Here is a 21,730-nt window from a genome sequence, read left to right as displayed (position 1 = left end):
AGCTAATTGGACTTTATAAATTCGTGTAATTGTTTATTTAGTTCAGTACTTAGTGGCAACGTAGCATGATTAGTTATGTCACAGTATTTAATTATGTTATGGGGAATGCATGATCTAGTTTAAACGAATTGTCCTCGTAGGAGTTTGTTGATTAGAACCAGGCCTTTCTAATTTTTAATGCTATTAATAGATTAAATCTTGTGGACGTTCCCAAGGTTGTCTGTTAATTAGAGATCTAGCCAACGGTCGTACCTTGGCTAACGAAAAGGTAAGGAAAGGTGAGGTTGTTAGGTCGTACCAACGACCATAACTGGTTTATTTGTCTATACATGTGTTTTTCTTGCATCAATGATCAACTCACAAGAATCAAGCATAATCCTAGCCTTAACCGGAAAATCTCTCTTTCATATCTCTATCAGGTATTTTTAATTATTTAGTTTTTGATCATATCTTTTTATCAACATCCTTCCCCCATTATTTTCCATTTTTTTAAAAGAAATTAACTTAAAACCAATCCCTGTGGATCGACCCTACTCCCACTTTCACAAGTGTAGTAGGAATTATTTTTGGTGACTTCGACACTCATCAGTATTACTAATCAAACCAAGCCTCCAATATCATAAATTTTCCATTATAAATTCATATTTTGTTTATATTACATAAATTATATATGCATTCCTATTTATAATTTTTTAAAAAAAATAAATAATGTAATTTTCTTCCATGTAACTTATATTTGGAAAATTATACAATACAAAATGTAGTGAAATTTACATTTCTAAAAATTCAATCTACTCAAATACGCATCCCATGGCATCATGACATGGCCGATCATCTTACTGTATGTTAAATAACCATCTTATTAAAAGTTTAAGTAGTTAGAGAAAAAAATATATTATTTAATATTAATATCAATACATCTCTGCCGGTCCTCACATTCAAATCGTACACGTGAAATTATTTATGGAAAAATGCAAGTAACCCCTTTTTGATATCGCAAATGGACAAATTACTCTTTTATGAAAAAAAAATAGCGATTTACCTTTCTGTATATATTTAAATACAACAATTTATCCCCCTATGATTTTTAAAATGAAGCAATTTTACCTCCCTGCATAAAGGGGTAATTTGCTTCATTAGGAAAGTAAGCTGCTATATTTTTTCATAGGGGATAATGCGCTCATTTTAAATATTACATGGGGATAAATTGCTATTCACAAATGGACGATATTGAGAGTCGGACCTAGGACCTCTTGTTTAACTTGCCTATGATATTATATCAATCAATCACTTCATTTATAAAATTTAACTTGTAGAATTGGAAAATTATTTAATATGAATATCTGAAATTATATGTCTTTCTGCACATTAAAAAATTATATAATTATAATTAATTGAACTTGCAAAACTTGACAATTCTTCCACCTGCTCCTACCCCACCCGACCCATTCCACCATATACTATTTCATTTATTTCTATACTCTTAATCCATTTTTTTTTTTTAATAAACAAATTGAAAGAAAATTACTGATCAACATAATCCAGAAACGTTTACCTGTTCTATGCTTGGAAATTAGTCAGAAAGATTTCAGACATGCATGTAGTACGTAAATGTCTGCATCATTAGGTAAGCTGCCTTCGCCAAATACCTCCATTTGTACCCCTATATATTCTACTGCATTTTCTCAGACATTATCACAATTTTTCCGTTAATTTCTTCTGCTATTTCACACCCAAAAATGGCAGCATCTTCATCAACAGTTGTGATTGCCACTTTACTAGTGATCGTTGCGTTAACGATGGGCGGCTCGTCTGCTCAGCTGACGACCGATTACTACAAGAAGACGTGCCCTAAGGTGTTTAGCACCGTGCAATCAGTCGTTAAGGATGCCATTGCCAAGGAGAAGCGCATGGGCGCCTCCCTCCTCCGACTCCACTTCCACGACTGCTTTGTCCAAGTAATCGTCTCTTTTGTATTTTAGCAAGACGAGTTGTCAATATAGACATATACTGACCAGACGACTTTAAGATTGTTAATACTTAATATTTTGGGAAAAATTACATTTTTTTTGTCTGATAAGATAGGGAGTTGAACACTTTTAATCATCTACTTTATGAGATTTCAAAATGGTCCTAGAACTGAAATTTTGACAAATTTAGTCCTTTACTTTGAGAATTTTCAAAATGGTCCCAAAATAAAAAATTTCGTATACATTTAATCCTCTGCTTGACGGAATTTATGGGACTAAATGTATCGAGTTTTTCAAATTTTAGAACTATTTTGAAATTCATGTAAAGTATAGGACTGAATATGCCGAGGTTCTCTAATTTTGAGACCGTTTTTAAATTTCTGTACCACAAAAGACTAAAAGTGTTGAACCCCTATTCTATAGGACTAAAATTCACCTAATATTTTATCACTAATATTATCTTTTACTGGGAGCTCATGTCTTAAGAAAAATTATATTCTATAAAACAATTTTGAAGAGTATAATAAGCAACACATATTTCTCATGTTTGGAAGGGCTGCGATGGATCAATATTACTGGACGACACTTCTTCGTTCAGAGGGGAGAAGACTGCTGGTCCCAACAACAATTCCGTCAGGGGTTTCGACGTAGTTGATGATATCAAGTCCGAGGTGGAGTCAGTTTGTCCGGGCGTCGTCTCCTGTTCTGACATCTTAGCCATTGCGGCTCGTGATTCTGTTGTTCTTGTCAGTCTTCACTTCCCTAATTAACCTTTCATACATCTGCATCCATCTCCTTCGCTCTCTTCCTATATAACCACTTAATTACTCATTTTCTTCCAAAATTTACTTTTCTTAACTACTGACGGCATCTAATGCTTCCAAATTTGTAAAGGGAAAATCGTGTTTTTCGTTCCATAATTTATACTCTATGCACTTTAAGTCCAATTATTTATGAAATATTCAAAAATGGACCATAACTTTTAAAAGTTGTGACTTTCAATCCTTCTATCAATTTGTTAGGAAATTAACGAAGAAAACTAAGTACAAGTTATGGAAGTTGCACGTAATTAACGGAAATAACGCCTTGTGACTTAAACATTGTTCTTTTGGTCAATTTTGAGAGTCCGTAAATAATGAGATTGAAAATGTAATAAGCCTAAATTATGTGATGAAAAATGCAACTTTTCCAAATGTATTAGGATTCATCATTCATGGAGTGTCAAATTTATTTTAGTAAATTAATAAATAAATTACAATGTATATGGGTTGTAATAAAAAGACATTATTAATTAATTAATGTTTGGAGTCAATGAGGCTTAATGTAGTTGGCGAAATTGAGACTCCATGATCTTAGAGGTTGTGGGTTTGAACCTCGACCCGCTATGTGTGTGAGATGTTATCTACTATAATTGCAGCTGTTGCTGTCGACAGAATGGTTGTGATTATAATTAATTAATAATAATTCATCACTTTTTTACTTAAAAAAAAAATAATTACAGCTTGGAGGGCCGAACTGGAATGTGAAACTTGGAAGGAGAGACTCAAAAACAGCCAGCCTCTCGGCTGCGAATAGTGGTGTGATTCCACCCCCAACTTCTACACTTAACAACCTCGTCAATAGGTTCCAAGCCAGAGGACTCTCCACCAAGGACATGGTTGTCTTATCAGGTACCTATAAAGGGTAAATTATATTTTTCTATTTAAATTATGCTCGTTTTTATATTTTTCATAAAAAAAAATTTTTATGTCAACTTATCATGTCGACTTTATGAAATTTGCACTTTGCCATATACAATCATTTTTTTGTTGATTTTTCTGCCGCAAGAACACCATATGTTGTGCATATGTGAAAAATATCATATCACATGACCTTTAAATATCACATGTGCACTGCATGTAATTTTTTTCGACAAAACCTTAATTGAAAAACAGTTATAAATGACAAAATGCAAAAATTTGGAAAGTTGAAATGGTAAGTTAATATAAAAAAGAATTTAGATATTAAAATATAAAAACGATCATAATTCAAATAATAAAATATAATTAACCTTACCAATATACCTAGCTGCCTACTTACATACGTACTTGTCCTAAAGATGCTAAAAATTTAACTAAAGATGCGCAATTGATGTAATTAAAATATTTGTCCACTAACTGATTTCCACAATTTTAGTCATTTTTGTCTTGATATATACCCAATTAATTGGATTATGTCACATATAATTTTCTAATTAATTTGGGGGCAGAGGACTAAAATTATCAAAAAATTTATTTATATAACTATACTACGAAAATCAATTCGTACAAAATAAAAAACATACCCTCTAAATTATAGGGCTAGAATTACATGGTGTTTATATATATATATATATATATATATATATTATATGTCAGATTTTGAATTTTCATGTAATTGATGTACCGACAGGAGCACACACCATCGGGCAAGCAAGGTGCACCCTCTTCAGGGACCGTGTATACAACGAGACTAACATCGACACTTCTTTTGCTCGGACAAGACAAACAAACTGCCCTAGAAACAGTGGGTCGGGAGACAACAACTTGGCCCCTCTCGACCACAAATCTCCGACATTTTTTGACAACAGTTACTACAAAAACCTCATCAACAAGAAGGGACTCTTGCACTCTGACCAGGTTCTCTATAATGGTGGGTCGACGGATTCGCTCATCGAATCCTACAGCAAGAAGCCTGAAGCCTTCAACGATGATTTCGTTGCAGCCATGATAAGGATGGGGGACATCAGCCCTCTCACAGGATCAAATGGTGAGATCAGGAAGAATTGTAGGAGGGCCAACTAAGAACAAAGAAGAATATTCTTGTGTCCGTTTTGAGTCCATTCAGTAAATTAACGGCCTGTCGGCTTTCATTGTTCTTGATTTGTCTTGTTCGTTTGATTGTCAAGAGATGTATTGATGTGTTTCATTATTCTTCCATGGTTGCGAGCTACAAGACATCAGTTGGTACTATGAAAGAAATATTAATTTGAGAGTAATTGCTCAATTACGTTTTTAGTCGCATGGGTTATTATAAGATTCATTAGAAAAATAATAATGACACATATTATTAGGTTGGAAAATTGGGATGTATTTTTATAAAGGAAAAAATTCACACTACCCCTTATGATATTGTAAATAAGCAAATTATTTCCTTATAAAAAAAACAAAAAAGTAGCAATTTAAGTTTTCAAGAATGCAGCAATTTATCCACAGGGAGTAAATTGCTATTATTTTTTATAAGAAGATAATTTGCTCATTTACAATATCATAGAAAAGTAAACTGCATTCAACTCTATTTAGAAACATCGATCAAAAATTTTGATTTGCAAACGAACTTCTGACAACATCTAAAAAAAAGTTGGAAAAAACACCTTGGAAAGATAAGACCGTCGCAAATTTGAGTTTAAATTTTGAACTGGCAAAGTGCATTAAATTTGATTTATATAAAAGGTGAACCTTAGTGACGGAAATTGTGACGAAAATGCTCTCGCAAAATGAGAATGGCGAATTTTGCAATGATGCACATTGCAATTTGGCCGACAAAACGCAACGCCAACTAGGTTGTCGCATAACAACATTTATGTGACGGGAATGGCTATTCCTAATTAGTGCCCACATTAGGCTAAACTCCATTTCATGACTTCACACTGTGTTTTCAAGAAATAGTTAACAACTTTCCCCTTTAACTTTGAAAGTCCTACTTGAAACCTTCATTCCGTTGGGAACTAATGGAAGGTAGGAAAAATGCATTTGATGTGCAATTTAAGATAATTTTTGGCTTGTTTTCATTCTTTTATTGCCTTTAATTAACTAAAATACCTTTATAATCGGTATAAAATGAAAACATGGTCAAATCCATTTGTTTTTTTAGCTTTCTTTTTACATTTTCATCCCTCCCGAAATATAAATAATTTTATTATTAAATATATTTATTTAAATATCAAAATACTAAAAAAGTAAATACTTTTTTTTAAATTTACAATTTAAATTGAAAAATTCAATTAAAGTACAAATTAATGTTAATTAATTATAAAAATTATATATTTGATACCAAAAAATATACCCAAAAGGGAATCCTATCCTGCTAAGAAGATAAATATCAATCGATTACAATCTTCAAATACAAGAACGAGAAAAACTCCCACGGTTCAAACACAAGAACGAGAAAAACACCCATGGAAGTTGGAGTCTATCTCTCCAACAAAACACGAGTACCAAAGGTGTCGGACAATGATAGTCCCCCCAGTTTCAGTCAGATAAGTATTGCCTTATCCATAATGAATATGGTCATACGACGAAGGAGTTTTGGACTTGAAAAATAAAATTAAAAGACTTATCCAGAATGTACACCCTCAATAGTTCATCTATAAAGAAAAGGCATAGGGTATAAGGTATAGATCCTTATCAAGGCGTGATGCCCCTAAAGGAAAAGTGGTGGAGGACTCCAGTCTCGAAGTGCCTTGGAAAAGGGTCACAAGCCCGTAGCACAGGGGGCACCTAGACTAGTTTAGCACTCGTCGCATGGAAATCATTTGTACGATCACAGGAGGACTTATGGAAGGAGATTCTCATAGGGCTTTGAAAGCCTAGATTGGAGAAGTGGGTGGAGATTCCCCAGAGAGGTTTTAGATGTGATGTCAGTAGTTGATGCTGCTATCATTCAGCTTGGACCAGCTAAAAGAAGTAGGCTAACATCCCCTTAGAATGATGCTCTGGTTATCACAACCACATTGGCAAATAATGAGCTCAGTTGAATAAACATTGATTCGGGAAGCTTGACTAACATCATCTTTTAGGAAATATCTGATCAAATGCAATTAAGAGACACCCACTTAGAGGTTGTTAACACCTCCCTGTACTGGCTTGTAGGGGAAATGCTAGCTCGAAAATGCTAGACACCACACCTAATTTCTGGATATAGTTTTTCATCCAAACTGCCTTCTTAGTTGCTTTCAAAGTGGCTATGTATTCCACTTTCATGGTAAAATCAGCTACAGTATCCTGCTTGGAATTTTTCCAAGCTACCACTCCATCGTTAAGCTTGAAAACGAACCCTGTCTGTAATTTAGCATCGCCATCATCGGAATGGAAGCTAGCATCATTGTAGCCTTCCAGTATCAACTCTCCACCACCGTAAACTAATATCATATTTTTAGTCTTCAGGTACTTAAGTATGGTCTTGATTGCATCCAATGTGTCTGGGCTGATATTTGCTTGTTACACTCGAAGCCTAAGCAACATTAGACCCATTGCACTGCACAGGATAGTAAATGCTGCCTACAATTGAAGCATAGAGGACGTACAATATCCTTTTTAAACTTCGTTTTAGTTTTAGGAAATTGCTCTGTTTACAGTTTAACCCCATACCTCATAGGAAGAAAACCTCGTTTGGAGTTTTTCATTTTGAATCTGTTCAAAACTTTCTCAACATACAAGTTCTGTCTCATTCCTAACATCCATTTAGATCTATTCCTAAAGATTTTGATCTCAATAATGTAGGAAGCCTCACCCAAATCCTTCACGGAGAATTGAGTGGATAATCATACTTTAGTATCTCTAACATCTTGACATAATTCTCAATGAGCAAGACGTCGACCACATAAAGCATGAGGAACGCAACGGAGCTCCCACGAACCTATATGCAGGGGTTAAAATCATTCTTGATAAAAGCATAACCCCGTATGACTTCATCAAAATATATATTCTAGCTTCGTAAAGCTTATTTGAGGCCATATATAGATAGACCTTTGGAGATAAGAGAGCTTTTATTCTTCTCCAACTGTTGTGAAATCCTCCGGCTGATCACTATAGATCTCTTCTTCAATAAAATCAATAAGGAAAGTCGTTTTTACGTCCATCTGTCATATTTCATAGTCTTACCATGCTATCATGGCAAGAATAATCTAAACGGACTTGGCTGGCTGAGGTGAATAGGTTACCTTAAAGAAAACTCTAGGTCGTTGAGTATAACTTTTCGCCACAAGCCAGGGCTTGAACGTTGTCACCTCCCCATCAACCCCCAACTTACGTTTATAGACCTATTTGCACCCAACTGGCTTAACACCCTTAGCTCGATGTACCAATGTCCAAACTTGGTTTGAACTCATAGAGTCCATTTCGAATTTCATGACTTTAAGTTATTTATTCGAATCGATGCCTGACATTGCTACTCCGTATGTCCTTAAATTATTGTCCAACTAGCTGGTCACGCTTAGAGAACCATACCTCTCAGGAGGTTAAGGAACACCTACGGAGGATTGTAACATCATTAGCGGGAACAATAAGCATAGATGATGTACATAAATTTGATTGAGGTGCCTCACTTGATTCCTCAAAGAGCAACTCATTGCGTCGAGTATTCGCTGAAAAACCTCTTTCAAGAATACTATGTTTCTCGACAAATACCTTTTGCTTAGAGGGATTATAAAAATAATAACCCCTAGTTTCTTTTGAAAAGCCGATAAACTTGCAGAAACTAGATCTTGAATCCTGTTTGTCTCCCACTAGTCTCTTGACGTATGAAGAGCTACTCCACACTCTCAAGTACTTGTAAGAAGCAGGCTTATCGTGCTATAATCGATATGGCGTCTGGAGTACAACCTTAGATAGCACTATGTTTAATAACTTAGCCGTCTTCTCAAGGGCATAAGCCTAGAAAATTTTGTATTAAATTAATTTTTTTTATTTAATATTTAATTTAAAATTAAGAAAATTATTATTGAACTTTTTAGTATTTAATTTTTACTATGTGTTTAAATGTATTTTTGAAGTTTTATAGTTTATTAATTAATGTGGAGCGTATGTTAATTTCATCAAATTATAAAAAGAAGTTGTATTTTAAATTATATTAAAGAGAAAAAGTAAATAATTAAGGAAAAATGCAAAAAATACTCATATAAATAAGTCTAAAATTAAAAAAAAATAAACTTGTGTCATTTTATAGGTAATAGGATATTATAGTCTAATTCAATTAAAAAATGGGTCAAAATGCTCTAAAAACAACCCAATTTCGCACATATGGTCTGTGTCTCTCATTTTTCGTTAATTTATAATAGAGAGGGGGTTTTTATACTGAGTTATTGAAAATATGGGATTTTTCCCCCCTTATTTTCTTACCATAAATAGGGGATTTTTAGTATTGTTCACAGGGGTATAATTGGGATAAATTCAAATTATCCCCTTGAAATATTGAAAACGATAAAAAATAAGCCAAAAAAAGGTCAAAATTTATAATTAATCACTTTACCATTTTTTTTCCTTTTAGGGGTTTTTTTTTTCTCTTTTCTAATATTTTAAGGGGTTATTTAGATTTATCCCAAATATAATTTACCCTATATTTAATTAGTGTAATCTTTTTAGCAACTACTATTAAATATGCTTAGCTTCCAATCCAATAAACCTTGTTAACAAAAGTCATATCACGAAATAGCTTTCGACAGATAAAAGGAGAGAAAAAAAAACAACCTTTGCCGACTTAGGAAATAAGGTTGTTTTAACGATAATAAAAGTCAACTAATAAATGTTTTGTCATTAATGAGAAATATAGTTTTTATGTTTGTTTGACAGCAAATTCAGACCTTGAGATTGAAGACATAATTTACTCTTCCACAAACCAATGCTTCAAAAAATAAACAATTCATTTGTTTGGAATTAATTGGATCAGTCTCCATGTGCTTAAGGTCTGCACTACATATTTTTAGGATTAAACCTACTTTATTTACGTGATGTGTGAAATTAGAAAGAGAAAAAAAAAAAGAATTTCTCATAAAAAAATTAGTAAATTATCTTTGTATTTTAAAAAAGTAAGCAAATTATTCCTTATAGTTTGATTTATTTTATAAAAAATAATAGGGGATAATTTACTAATTCTTTTTTTTTAGAGGATTTTCGCTCATTTCATATAGTTTGCAAAACTCTATTTATTCTAATTAATAAACAAATAAATGTAATATTTTGAGATGTCTGATATAAGTAATTTTGTAAATGGGATAATTTCAGTTTTTATACTTAAAGTGTATCCCTTTTTTAGTTTTAATATCCCAAGATTCTAAATAACCAGATTTGGTGTTCAAAATTTTTAATTTTCATCCACCTGAATACATTTCGTTAAGTTGACCGTATGTTAAGACAAACAATCAATTCAGTATTTGAGGAAAAATTAGGGACGAATTTTTCCATGTAAGGCCATGTTTGGCTATTCCACTTTATCTAACACAAAAAAAAAAAAATCTATTTTGATTTATTTCGATTTTAATTTTATAATTGAGGACAATAATTAAAAAAATATACCAATTTAATCCAATATCTATAAAAAAAACAATACCAAACTGAAAAAAAACATATTTTTTTCCTTTTTGCTTGGCCACAGTGTAAATGTTCCCATACACTACTTATCACGTTTTGAGTGACTTATTCGAATTTTCTCTATTTATTTTTCGTAAACAATTCGAATAGTGATTGAAAATAACACTGTTAGTTTTCTTGAATTATGACTAGGTGACTATCTCCACATTAATCCGCATTTAGCATGCATTTTTATTTTCATGATTTTAATTGGGAGGAAATATTTGAATTAGTATTTTCTTAATGATTTGAATTAGTATTTTTTTTCATAGAAATTGGGTTAAATATATATATATATATATATATATATAACAATAAAATTAGGGGCCAATATATAAAAATATTAATATCTTATATAAGATTATAAAAAAAAATAGAAAACTTGGTGGGGGTGGGGTGAAATCAACTGATGTAATTAAGAAAAGGGGAGAAGATTTATTTGAGATTACACGATAATAATATTATATATATACTCTTTAATTAATTCTTACGTATATGTTATATATTATTAAATAAATGCTATATCTAATAATCAATAACTATACGTAAATTTCTTATGGTTTGAAAAATTATATCTACTACCCCTAAGATTTACTCCCATCTAATAGATAAATCCCTTTATTAATTAAAATTTACAAATTAGATGGTATTAACAGAAACATCGAATACAAGTTCAAATTTATCCCCAATTAACTTCATACTAATTTAGTGCAGGTTAAATAATTTTTTTTAGGATCAAATTATCTTTTTATATATCTTCACACGTTAATGCATATGAGGAAATATATTTTCGCCGTTATAAGAGTAGTTTAGTCAGAAAAAATTTATTTAACATGTAATAAGTCAGTAATAAGTCAATCGAGGGTAAATATTAATTTTTATTTATTTTTTATTAATATTAATAAATTTAGTTAATTTTGACAGATGGAGGGACTTATGTGTTAGATGAAAGCAAAAGGGTACTATATATAATTTTTCAAACTACAAGATATCTATGACCTTAGGGAGGGGAGTGTAATTATCCCAATTTTTTTTTTTTTTTTGTTAGATTTAAGCTTTTTTCATCTAAACCCTAATGAAAAGGTGTGAGGTATAAAGAAAAATTTTTCGAAGGGAATCTTATATAATCATTTTAAAGTGCCTAAATTTCGACAGTCCATAATATATAATTAATTTACATATAAGCCAAACGTTAAATTAAGAATCCAAAAATCATTGGATTAATAAATCCTAGATATAGAGCCTCAATTTCACCAACTTTACACTGTTGGAATTGAATTTGACAATTATGCCATGTACTTTAAAAGAGTTGGTATATTAATGAAAAATTCAGATGAAAATTGCAAATCTAATCAGAACTTGGATCTCACATGGAGTGCAAATGCCAATTCCAACTTGATTTTCTATTTTTAATGGATTTTGTGTGCTTAATGTGCCAATACTTTTAAGTTGTAGGATTTAAAAGTCAAATTGAATTCGAGAAGGACTAAAAATTGCCGTCCCATGTAATTAATTGTGAGATAACTACAAAGAAAATCATTTTACTGCAAGGAGCTAGTTCTAATTATAAAATTAAAATGAAATAAGATAATTGGGAATTTGGGGCTTATAGAGCATTTATAAATTTTAATTTATTTTTAAAATTTAATATATTTTCTTCAATTATATTCATATTATTTATAAAAATTATCACAATTAATGTTTATAAGTTTCATCATTTATGTTATTCAAATATTTTATAAAATTTTTTATTTTAGACTAACGGCTAATATTATATAAATATTAAAAAAATCAAACAAGATACACCAAACTCATACGATAATAAGGGATAATTACATCCTATGAGATTTTATGTAATTATACATAAATTCTCTTTAGATTGGAAAATTAAGTTTAGCATTTTTTAGGTTTGCTTCCATTTAACAAATAAGTCCCTTCATTTGTTAAAATTCATCGAATTTGCTGATATTAACAATATATATATATATATATATATATATTATCTCGATTGATTTATTAATAACTTATTACAGGTTAAATAAATTTTTCTATGATCAAATTATCTTCATACGTCATTATGCATTAGTGCATGTGAAGAAGTACACTTTCAGCGTTCTAAGGAATTTAGTTCTGAAAAAATTATTTGACATGCAATAAGTCAATAATAAGTCAATTGAGCGTAAATATTAATTTTTATTCAAATTTTTTTTATTAATAAAAGCAAATTTAGTGATTTTGACTAACGAGTGAACTTATTTGTTAGATAAAAACAAATTTTAGGAGTGGTAGATGTAATTTTTAATTATCCCTAATCTAAAATAACTTCTAGAAAACATCCTCTAATAAGAACTAATGAACTTCCATAGTAATTGATCCAAAAAGAAAAAGAACTTACATTTCATTTACCCTAAAATTTAAGTGTAGCTTAATTTTTTCATTTATAAATAATAAAATCATATATTATCTGCTTAAGTTTAAATTCATTCATCACATTAATTCTAAAGATCAATTTTAATTTCTGTAATTTATTATCCAAGAAAATATATATATAAATATATATATATATATACACAAATATCTTAAGAATGTATTATAAATATTAACATATAAAAAATTATAAAATTCAGCTTCAGTTACTAAATTATAATTTTTATCCTTATAAGTATGGAGGAGACAATTTTACAATTATGATATATATATAAACATATATTATAAATATATATTAATTGTATATTTTTATTAATTCATGAGCCCTTTTAATTTTATTAATTGTATATTTTTTAACTATATATGTATAAATTTATTTTTAATTTGATTTGACAAACAAGTAAAATTAAAATAAAATAAGTTTATGTACTTTAGGATTATTACGAAAAAGAAAATGGAGTTAATTTGATGAATAAGTGAAATTAAAATTAGAAAAAAGTTCAACAAAGGTTGATTTGATATTTAGAAACTTCTTTGATTTTTTCTTTCAAAAAGCAACTTTTTGTACGGATAAAATGGACTTTTCAAACTTAAAAAATTAAGAGTCAAGATTTTTTTAAAGGTTTTAATATACTTTATAGGGGTAATTAATATGAGATAAATACTTTACGAGTGATAACTGTATTTAATAATTCTTAAAATTATATAATAAAATAAAAATAATTTACATAAATCGAGATTGAGAAATGTGAACTGACATTAATTGTAGGGCAAGAAAGAAGAGAAGAAGTTCATGTAACAGGAAGAAACTTGTGCAAAAGAAGATCTTTTGGCAGAAAGAACAAGAAACCGAGCACTACGTACAAACAGAAGCTGGAAGAAATGGTACTCCAAAAGCAATATCTTGACCTTAATGCGAGGAAAGTCTTGTCTGAAACTCAAATCAATTTTGGTAATGATGTCATAAAATGAAATTTTAGATAATTCAGTAGCTACCAAAGGATAGTAATTTTGTGTGTATTCGCATTAATATCATAGAAGTCAGCCACTAGGAGGTATTATCTATTGTTGCTGAAATTTCACTTACAAAAAGACGTCTCGCAAGAGAGAGGAGGACTTGGAACTGCCACCGTTATCTGCTACTGATGTGAGACGGGAGCCGACATTCTTAAACATCAATAGTATGTCAAAAGGGTTGAACAGAACCAGAAGACATCATGAAAAATTTTAATCAAAGTATGGTATATGGTTATTAGAAATGCTGCTGTAGCTAGCTGCACTAGAAGTGGATGTATACAGAGAGGGAGTCGAAGAAGTCGACGAAACAACAACAGAAGGTGGTGGTGGTGGTGTTGGTGGAGGCGGCACTGGAGCAGGCGGAGAAGGGGTGGGAGTGGGCGGAGCTTGCGGCAGCTCAGCCACGGAAACAGCTAATGCTGCATTAGTAGAAGCAATTATAGAATTTGCAGCTTCCCTATACCGATACCTCAATATCTCAGCCCTTACTGCATTGAGCTCAGCCTGCAAAGTTTGAACCTGTTGCTGCAACGCCAAAATCGCCCCCATGCAGCCATAAACCGGATCTCTAAGCCTCACATTTGCTTCATAGACCAAACTGTTTGCAGCATCTGCTCTTTGTGGCGCTGGTACCTCCTAATAATTGCAAATTTGTACATAAAAATCAAGAATCAAAGTGAAAAATGCTTCAGATTCGTGCATATGTACAACTTTTATTGTAATATTTGTGACCGCGAGATGGAGAGAGGGTGGGGTTGAAGGGATGTTGGCTCGTGACATTATCGCCGTATACTTTCAGAATTTTACATGTAAATCAATTGAAGTTCAAAACTTTGATCCCCTTTCAGTTCTTAAATTTCATGTGATCCAAAATATTCGACTTGCTTCCAGGACTAAAACTTTGCCTAGATGGAAGGCCTGCAGGTTAGAAACTTGTGTATCTATTACTCTAAAGGTAGATTACTGGATGCATATGTATATGTATTGAGATAAGATGCAAGAAAAAGATAGAAAATTGATTACCATGAGCATCTTGGAAACGTTGCTAGCACCAAAGACTTTGTGAACAGCAGCGAATTTCTGGGGTTCGTGAGGGGAGAAGTAAGGGGAAAAGGGGCATTCTTCGGCACATCTTCTTCTCAAGAGCTTACAGGCTGCACAAGGGGTGATTGTGTTCAAGCTTCCTGGAGGGCCCAACATATGTCTCCTTCCCATATTCAACGACGACGCGGCGTCGATTTCTGTCTTCAGCTTCTTCCCAATCTCATCAAACCTTTCCCTTCAAATTACAAGAGAAAATAAGTCAAGAATATTGTTATTAACATGGAGAAGATACACACACACACAAGAGAAAAGGCTTCTTTTCTCTTTGATATTTGGTTTACCTTTCTCGGGACATCAAGGAATGCCCTTATGATAAGAAGATTATGGGGAAAAAAGGAATTAGAGCTGGAGAGGAAAAGCAAGGAAAGTGTAGAAAGGGAACAAAGAGTTGCTTAAAAGAGCAAATCTCTTACAAAGACAAAAAGTAGGTCGATCTTTCTTTAAGAAACTGACAAAATGGTTATGATGTTCAAATGATAGAAGTAAAAACTATGGTTTAGGATTTTCTGGGGCGGCTGGCAGGACAACCTACCGCGAGAGAGAGAGAGAATGCCAGCTCTTTCAAAGCTTGCCCACGTGTGATACCTCGCAGATATTGACTTTGGACAGCAACCCTACTGACTTTGCTTCACACGTTCAATAGCAGCTGTCTTAAAAAATTAGACATTTTCTAGCATAAAAGTTTGCGTAATTAATTAGATACAGAGAGCAATGGCATCTGTCCGATGGTCTAATCCTTGCACCATGGTTTACAGTGAAGCCGGAGTGTGTTTAATTAAAGGGCGTCTGAAAAACTGACATTAATTGAAGGGCAAGACAAGAAGAGAAGAAGTTCATGTTACATATGTGGCAGCAGTGTTGTCCTGATCTGATCTATATATATATATATATATAACAGAGTTAATTACAACATTGGGCAGAACAATGAGCTTACCTTTTGTCTCCTCTTTTCTATTCTATGCCTCAGCTCCTTAAATGGCACTGACTAATATGTTTAATTTGCATACACTTTATTTCTTAGAGTCAAACAATACCCAACTCTCCTTTAGAAAATTACTATTTACACCTAATTTTATTATATTAGAATTTGAATAAAAAATAATTACATAAATATTTAATTTTATCTCCCATTCTGCAAAATAATTTTGTATTTATAATTAAAAAAAATAATGATATTATCCTAATTCCATATATAATATTATATTTATCTCTTTCTAAGTATAAAATCATACATAAGAGTATTAAATGAGGGGTAAAATTAAAAATTTATATATACATATATATTATATATATTTGCTAAAATCAATCATAGTGTTTGGATTTGTATTCTAAGTGTTTTGTTTTGTGTTTTAGAGATAGAAAAAGAAAAATATAGATAAGTAAGTGTGTGTTGAAAATAGATGGTATGTTTGAATTCGTGTTTTGAGGTAATTTGAAATATTTTAAAATAAGTGGCGTTGGTTTGATGTTGGGATTTGGGAGACAAAAATCACTGTTCATTGTCAAATCATATCTCTTTTATATATATTTTTATATTAAATATGTATATATATAATATATTACATGTTTAATATTGTATTTTTTGAAGATAAAAATTATTGCTTATTGTCAAATCATGTCTCTTTTATATTATATATATAAGTGTGTATATATATATTATATATAGAAAGTTGAAAAGCAAAAACACACACAAATAAGATATAAAAATACAAAAATAAATATCGGGCATATTTTATTTTGTGTCTGAAAATGCGAAAACATGAATCCAAACATAGTAATATTTTTCATCGAAATCTTAACGAAAGGGGTTAAGTGTAAAGGAGAATTTTAGGGGTAAGTATATTTTTAAAATATTTTCAAAAAAATATATAATTTTATATTTTTAAATGGAGTTTATCTATAATTAACCCTAGTCATAATGATAATTAACTTCATGCTATTATGTGTACTAATTAACAATTACTAGCGTGGACAACTTTTAAGCAAATAGTCACTAGTAAAATAACAAAAATATATACACACATAGCATAACAAAATTTATTATTATCTACATTTTAATAATTATGAACTAAAAACTATCATAAATGAATATATTATTGACCATTGTAATTAAATTGATAAAAAAAATTAATTAGCTTATCTATTAACACAAAAACTTTTAATCACACTCACAAAATACACTACTAGCAAATGTTATGTTACAGTAATTAATAATTATTTATTACAATTATTTAACAATAATAATTATTTATAATTAAATATTATATTTCTTACCGTAAAACTTGTTAAAAGATTGGGTTGCGGGCTTGACTGGGGAGAAGATATAAATTCTATAGAAACCGTAGTAAGAGGATGATTTTCCTCAAGTACTTGCTAACATATATGAACAATAATCTTCCTTTTGCAAATCTACGGTTCCTTCTTTTCTTTTTCTGGGTGGGTGGGGTAGAGTTTGCATTTCATATGTATATATATGGAAAGACTCGATTTCATTAAATTTAAATTAATGAAACGACAAATAAATATGTTTGCTATATGATTAATGTATAGTTTTAGGAAAAGTAAGTAATTAAATGATAAATATGATACACTTGTTCTATTATTGTTTGGTTCGGCCAAACCTATAATTCAAATAATAATTTTTCATATATATACATATATATATATATATTGATGGGGGATTAAGAGAATTACCATAAAAAATAACAAAAATGCCCTCAAAATAGGCATTTATTGTAGAAATACCCGAAGATCCGTTTTCTCTCATACGCGACCAGACCCAGAAGACCGCCCATTGGAGCCCGTCTATCTATATGACATCACCTGAGCTAGGATGATGACACATAGCATAATGCAAGTGGACCTCTCAGGCAGGCAAGTGGATCCATCCAGGCATTATAAATACTCCGTATTCAGTTCATTTAGGGTAAGACATTTTATTACACTGCAAACCCGTATTAGATTGCTTGAGATCGCGTTTAGATCGTTTATTCTATCTCGAACTCCTTCACTGACTTAGGCATCAGAAGGTCTTAATTGGGTACCTCCCAACAAGCCTAACGATCTACTCTCTTTTCTCAGGTCCCAACATTTTCGAGGACGCGAGGTGTAGGTGAGGACCTACGACCCAGATCAATTGGCGCCTTTTGTGGGAGTTTGAGAAAAGAATTCATTTAGATTCGAGCTTGTTTGTTGCAAAACATAAGCAACCAAAAGCTTTAAACCAAGAGTAGTTTACAAGTTTGTTGTAGAGCATTTCATAGGATGTTTTCCAACTTAAGATAGGTGTAGGCAGTCTGTTTATTATGTATGTTGTTGTCAATATTACATCACTCCAAAACATCTTAGGGCAAATTAGATTGGAACATTAATGATCTTGCTACTTCTAAGAGATGTTTATGTTTCCTTTCCACAATGTCATTTTGTTGTGGTATGTATACACAAGTTGTTTGGTGTATTATTCCTTCCTTTTTGAAGAAATCTTGACATTGTTGTCCTAGAAATTTTGAGCCATTATCTGTCCTAATTATTTTGATCCTTTTATCAAATTGTGTAAGAATCATTCTATGAAAATCTATCAACAGACTAGGAGTTTGAGACTTTTGTTGCATTAGAAAAGTCCAGGTACATCTATTATAATCATCAACAATAGTTAACATGCAGGTGCATTTGGCAATAAAGTATTCATTGTAAGGCCCCCACAACTCTACATGCAAGAGATCAAAGCAATTTTGAGAAAATGACATGCTTAATGGAAATGGCATCCTCTGCTATTTTGCTTGAGGACAGATTTCACATGGAAATGATTGTGATTTGTTGTCCTTTATTAAACCTGTATGTAGCATTATATTGTGTGATACATGCCCCAACCTTTTATGCCAAACTTTTTATGGAATATGAGATACACTAAGGTCTAGCTCTTTGCAAGAATTCATGGTTTGCTCTATATGATTTCTTTCAAAAAATTGATCTTTGAGGATGTAAAGTTTTCCTATTTGACATCCTACTGCAAGTACATCTCTAGTCTTGTGCTCCTGCATAACACAATAAGATTGGAGGAATTTAAAAATTTGATTGAAGTGTTGTTGCATATCTTAGTCACAGACAGTAGATTAAATTTAAGGCTAGGCACATACAGGAGATCCTTTAAATGAATCTTATGACATAATGTTAAGTTACCTGAGCTTGTTATATTATGTTTAGTGCCATCAGCAAGAAAGAGGTGTCTGATATGTCATTTTCAGTTTTATTAAACAATGTATTGTTATTGCACATGTGGGTAGTAGCCCCACTGTCTATAATCCAAGCATCAGTGAACCATGTATTCAATACTGAGTTTTGAAGATTCTTACCTAAGGAATCACATTTACCTTCCTCTGCCAAGGTGAAGGTTTTGAGGCTTGAGTTCTCCAAGGTATTTATGCAGCTCAGTTCAAATGATTTCAGATATTGATTGATTATCAGCAGCATTGTGAAGAATCTCAGCATGTTGAGAGCCAGCTACTATTCTGGTGGTAGTCGGTGGATTCTTTTTACTTTGCTCCATTAGTAATTTGTACCACTCAGGTTAGCCGTATATTTCAAAGCAAACTTCTTTTGAATGCCCTGTTTTTCCACACTCTTCATACTTGTGATCTTTTGTCTGTAAGTGTTCTTTTCTTTTGAAAATTCTTCTGAATATCATGTCTTCTATAAGCCTGCATCCCCATGTTTTGAGATGCATGTGTATGTCCCTGACTAATTTCTTTTTGTTTCTCTACTCTCAAAATCATTGAATATGCCCGGGTAACATTTGTTAAGGGATCTATCATGAGGATTTGGTTCCTCACATGATCAAAATTCTCATTCAATCCCATTAAAAACTATATCAATTCATCTGCCATCTTAAGTTCTGCAGCCTCTTTCGTGGCTCCACAAGTGCATTGTGGGATGGGTGTTATGTAAGCTAATTCATCCCACAATCGTTTCATTTTGGAGAAGTATGCAAAGATTGATAATGAACCCTGTGTGGTTGAAGCTAACTCCCCTTTAATTGATAGATCATAGGGCCATTGCTCTGTCCAAATCGGCTCTCAAGTTCCATCCATAATTCTCTGGCAGTGTTTGTGTACAAGAAACTTTCTACTGCGTCTCTTGAAATGGAATTCAAGATCCATGAAGTCACCATATAATCAGCCCTCGTCCATTTTTCCATTTCTTTACTTCCTTCTGCAGGTCTGTTCCCTTCTCCACAAATGAAACTTAACTTCATTTTGGCACTCAAAGCAATTTTGATCGACCTGCTCCAAGATAGGAAATTAGAGCTATCTAATGGCGTCATCACCAGGCTTAATCCTGGATTGTCGCTTGGATCAAGTTTCAGAACTTTTGGATCTTCTGCCATTGTTGTCGTTTGTGTTTCTTGAATTGAATCTTGATCAAGAAATGCGTTATATTGGTGAAATAGTCAGAGATCATCAAAAGATGACTCTGATACCATGTAAAATTTCAATACTGTAAAGAAAAAATGATGAAAAATTTCATTTATCGAAAACTTGTGGCTTCTATTTCTTCAGTCATAAAATGGAGATTTTGTACAGTGTTTCTTCTCACACGAAGAAGAAGAAGATACAGCAATTGTTTTCTTTTCTATTAACTACCAATTAACAATCCCGCCTATATATATATTGGTTTAAAAGGAGAAAACGTGAGTCCGCTTCTAATAATGACAATACAAACTGGCAGTTTACTAATAACGGCACATTTTGATTAGAAATTGCGCTACATTTAAAAACGCGTTCTCTTCTTAATTCAACTTGGTTGTCTTCTTCGTTCAGCTCTTCATTACCAGAAGCCCAAGCTTGCTGGTGCACAGGCAGATGAGAATTCTCATTCTTTACAATTAATTGGAGAAAATTAATTAAATATTGACTACTTACAAGAATGCCCAATTACAAATAATTAGGACTGTTGAATTTTTGGCCCACGACCCAACTCACTATGGACCCTCACTGGATGGCAGCCAACCTTGCTACCAGCCCATGACCCGTTGACCCGACCCATGATCTTCTCTAAAACCCTCTTTTTCTCCTTCATTTGAACCGATCGGTTTCTTCCTCTTTCTTCTTCATTTCCCTCATTCTTGTTTCTCTCAATTCCAATTTCCATGGCCTTTGAAAAATACTCCACCGCCTTCGTCTTTAATTTCTCACCACTATAAATCTTTTCCCCCTCTTCTGGTTTGAGAAAGAACCGAACAAACAAGAACAAGAGAAACCAAAATCTTCTTTGTGAAATCCTTTATGAGATCATCTTCTTTATGAAGAACAAAATATTTATTGTGTTGTGAGTAATTCTTAGTGAAGCCTAAGTGATCTTTATTGGTTTTAGTGTCTTTGTGCCTTGGTGGCTTTGTGGGTTTCTTGCAACCATGAGGGTTGCCGATTGGTGGTAGAGCTTGGGCATTCGAACGGATTTGACTCCTGAGCCATTTATCTTATTGCTTTCAAATTGTATTATTGATTTGTTATTTCATTATTATATAAGGGTTTTACAAACCCATCATTTTTCTGTAATTGTCGATTATTTGGGCTCATCACTTTGGGATAAATTCCTAACAAGAACCATATCAATAGTATTAAATTAGAGATAAAAGGAAAATTTCACCCAAATGCATTACCTGCAAAATTATTGTCACCCAGGGAAAGGCCAATTTAGCCCAATAATATGATAAATGAGTAAAAAAAAATTTCTGTAAAAACTAAAATAGCAAATTGTTCCCTGTATTTTGAAAATTGAAGCAAATTACCCCTCTATCTAAATTATTGAATTATGATAATTTACTTCATTTGTAAAAACATAAGGAAATAA

At 32.0% G+C, this 21,730-nt stretch overlaps 2 protein-coding genes across 2 annotated transcripts; one reads left to right on the top strand and one right to left on the bottom strand.

Moving 5' to 3' along the window:
• LOC110012114 (peroxidase 4-like) lies at window positions 1,693–4,986 on the top strand. The gene is made up of 4 exons (XM_020694417.1): window positions 1,693–1,958; window positions 2,525–2,716; window positions 3,472–3,640; window positions 4,401–4,986. Exons 1-4 carry the CDS (start codon window positions 1,740–1,742, stop codon window positions 4,790–4,792), a joined length of 972 nt encoding a protein of 323 aa, XP_020550076.1. The 5' UTR covers window positions 1,693–1,739; the 3' UTR covers window positions 4,793–4,986.
• On the bottom strand, window positions 13,955–15,418 carry LOC105163869 (LOB domain-containing protein 15-like). The gene is made up of 3 exons (XM_011082370.2): window positions 15,163–15,418; window positions 14,801–15,056; window positions 13,955–14,413 (listed from the first exon to the last, which is right to left on the bottom strand). The coding sequence occupies exons 1-3, from the start codon at window positions 15,174–15,176 to the stop codon at window positions 13,988–13,990; spliced, it is 696 nt and encodes a 231-aa protein (XP_011080672.1). The 5' UTR covers window positions 15,177–15,418; the 3' UTR covers window positions 13,955–13,987.

Source organism: Sesamum indicum, linkage group LG6, assembly GCF_000512975.1.
Source record: "Sesamum indicum cultivar Zhongzhi No. 13 linkage group LG6, S_indicum_v1.0, whole genome shotgun sequence".
NCBI classification, from domain to species: Eukaryota; Viridiplantae; Streptophyta; class Magnoliopsida; order Lamiales; family Pedaliaceae; genus Sesamum; species Sesamum indicum.
Note: the sequence above shows the minus strand (reverse complement) of the source record. Positions and strands in the feature narration are given on the sequence as shown.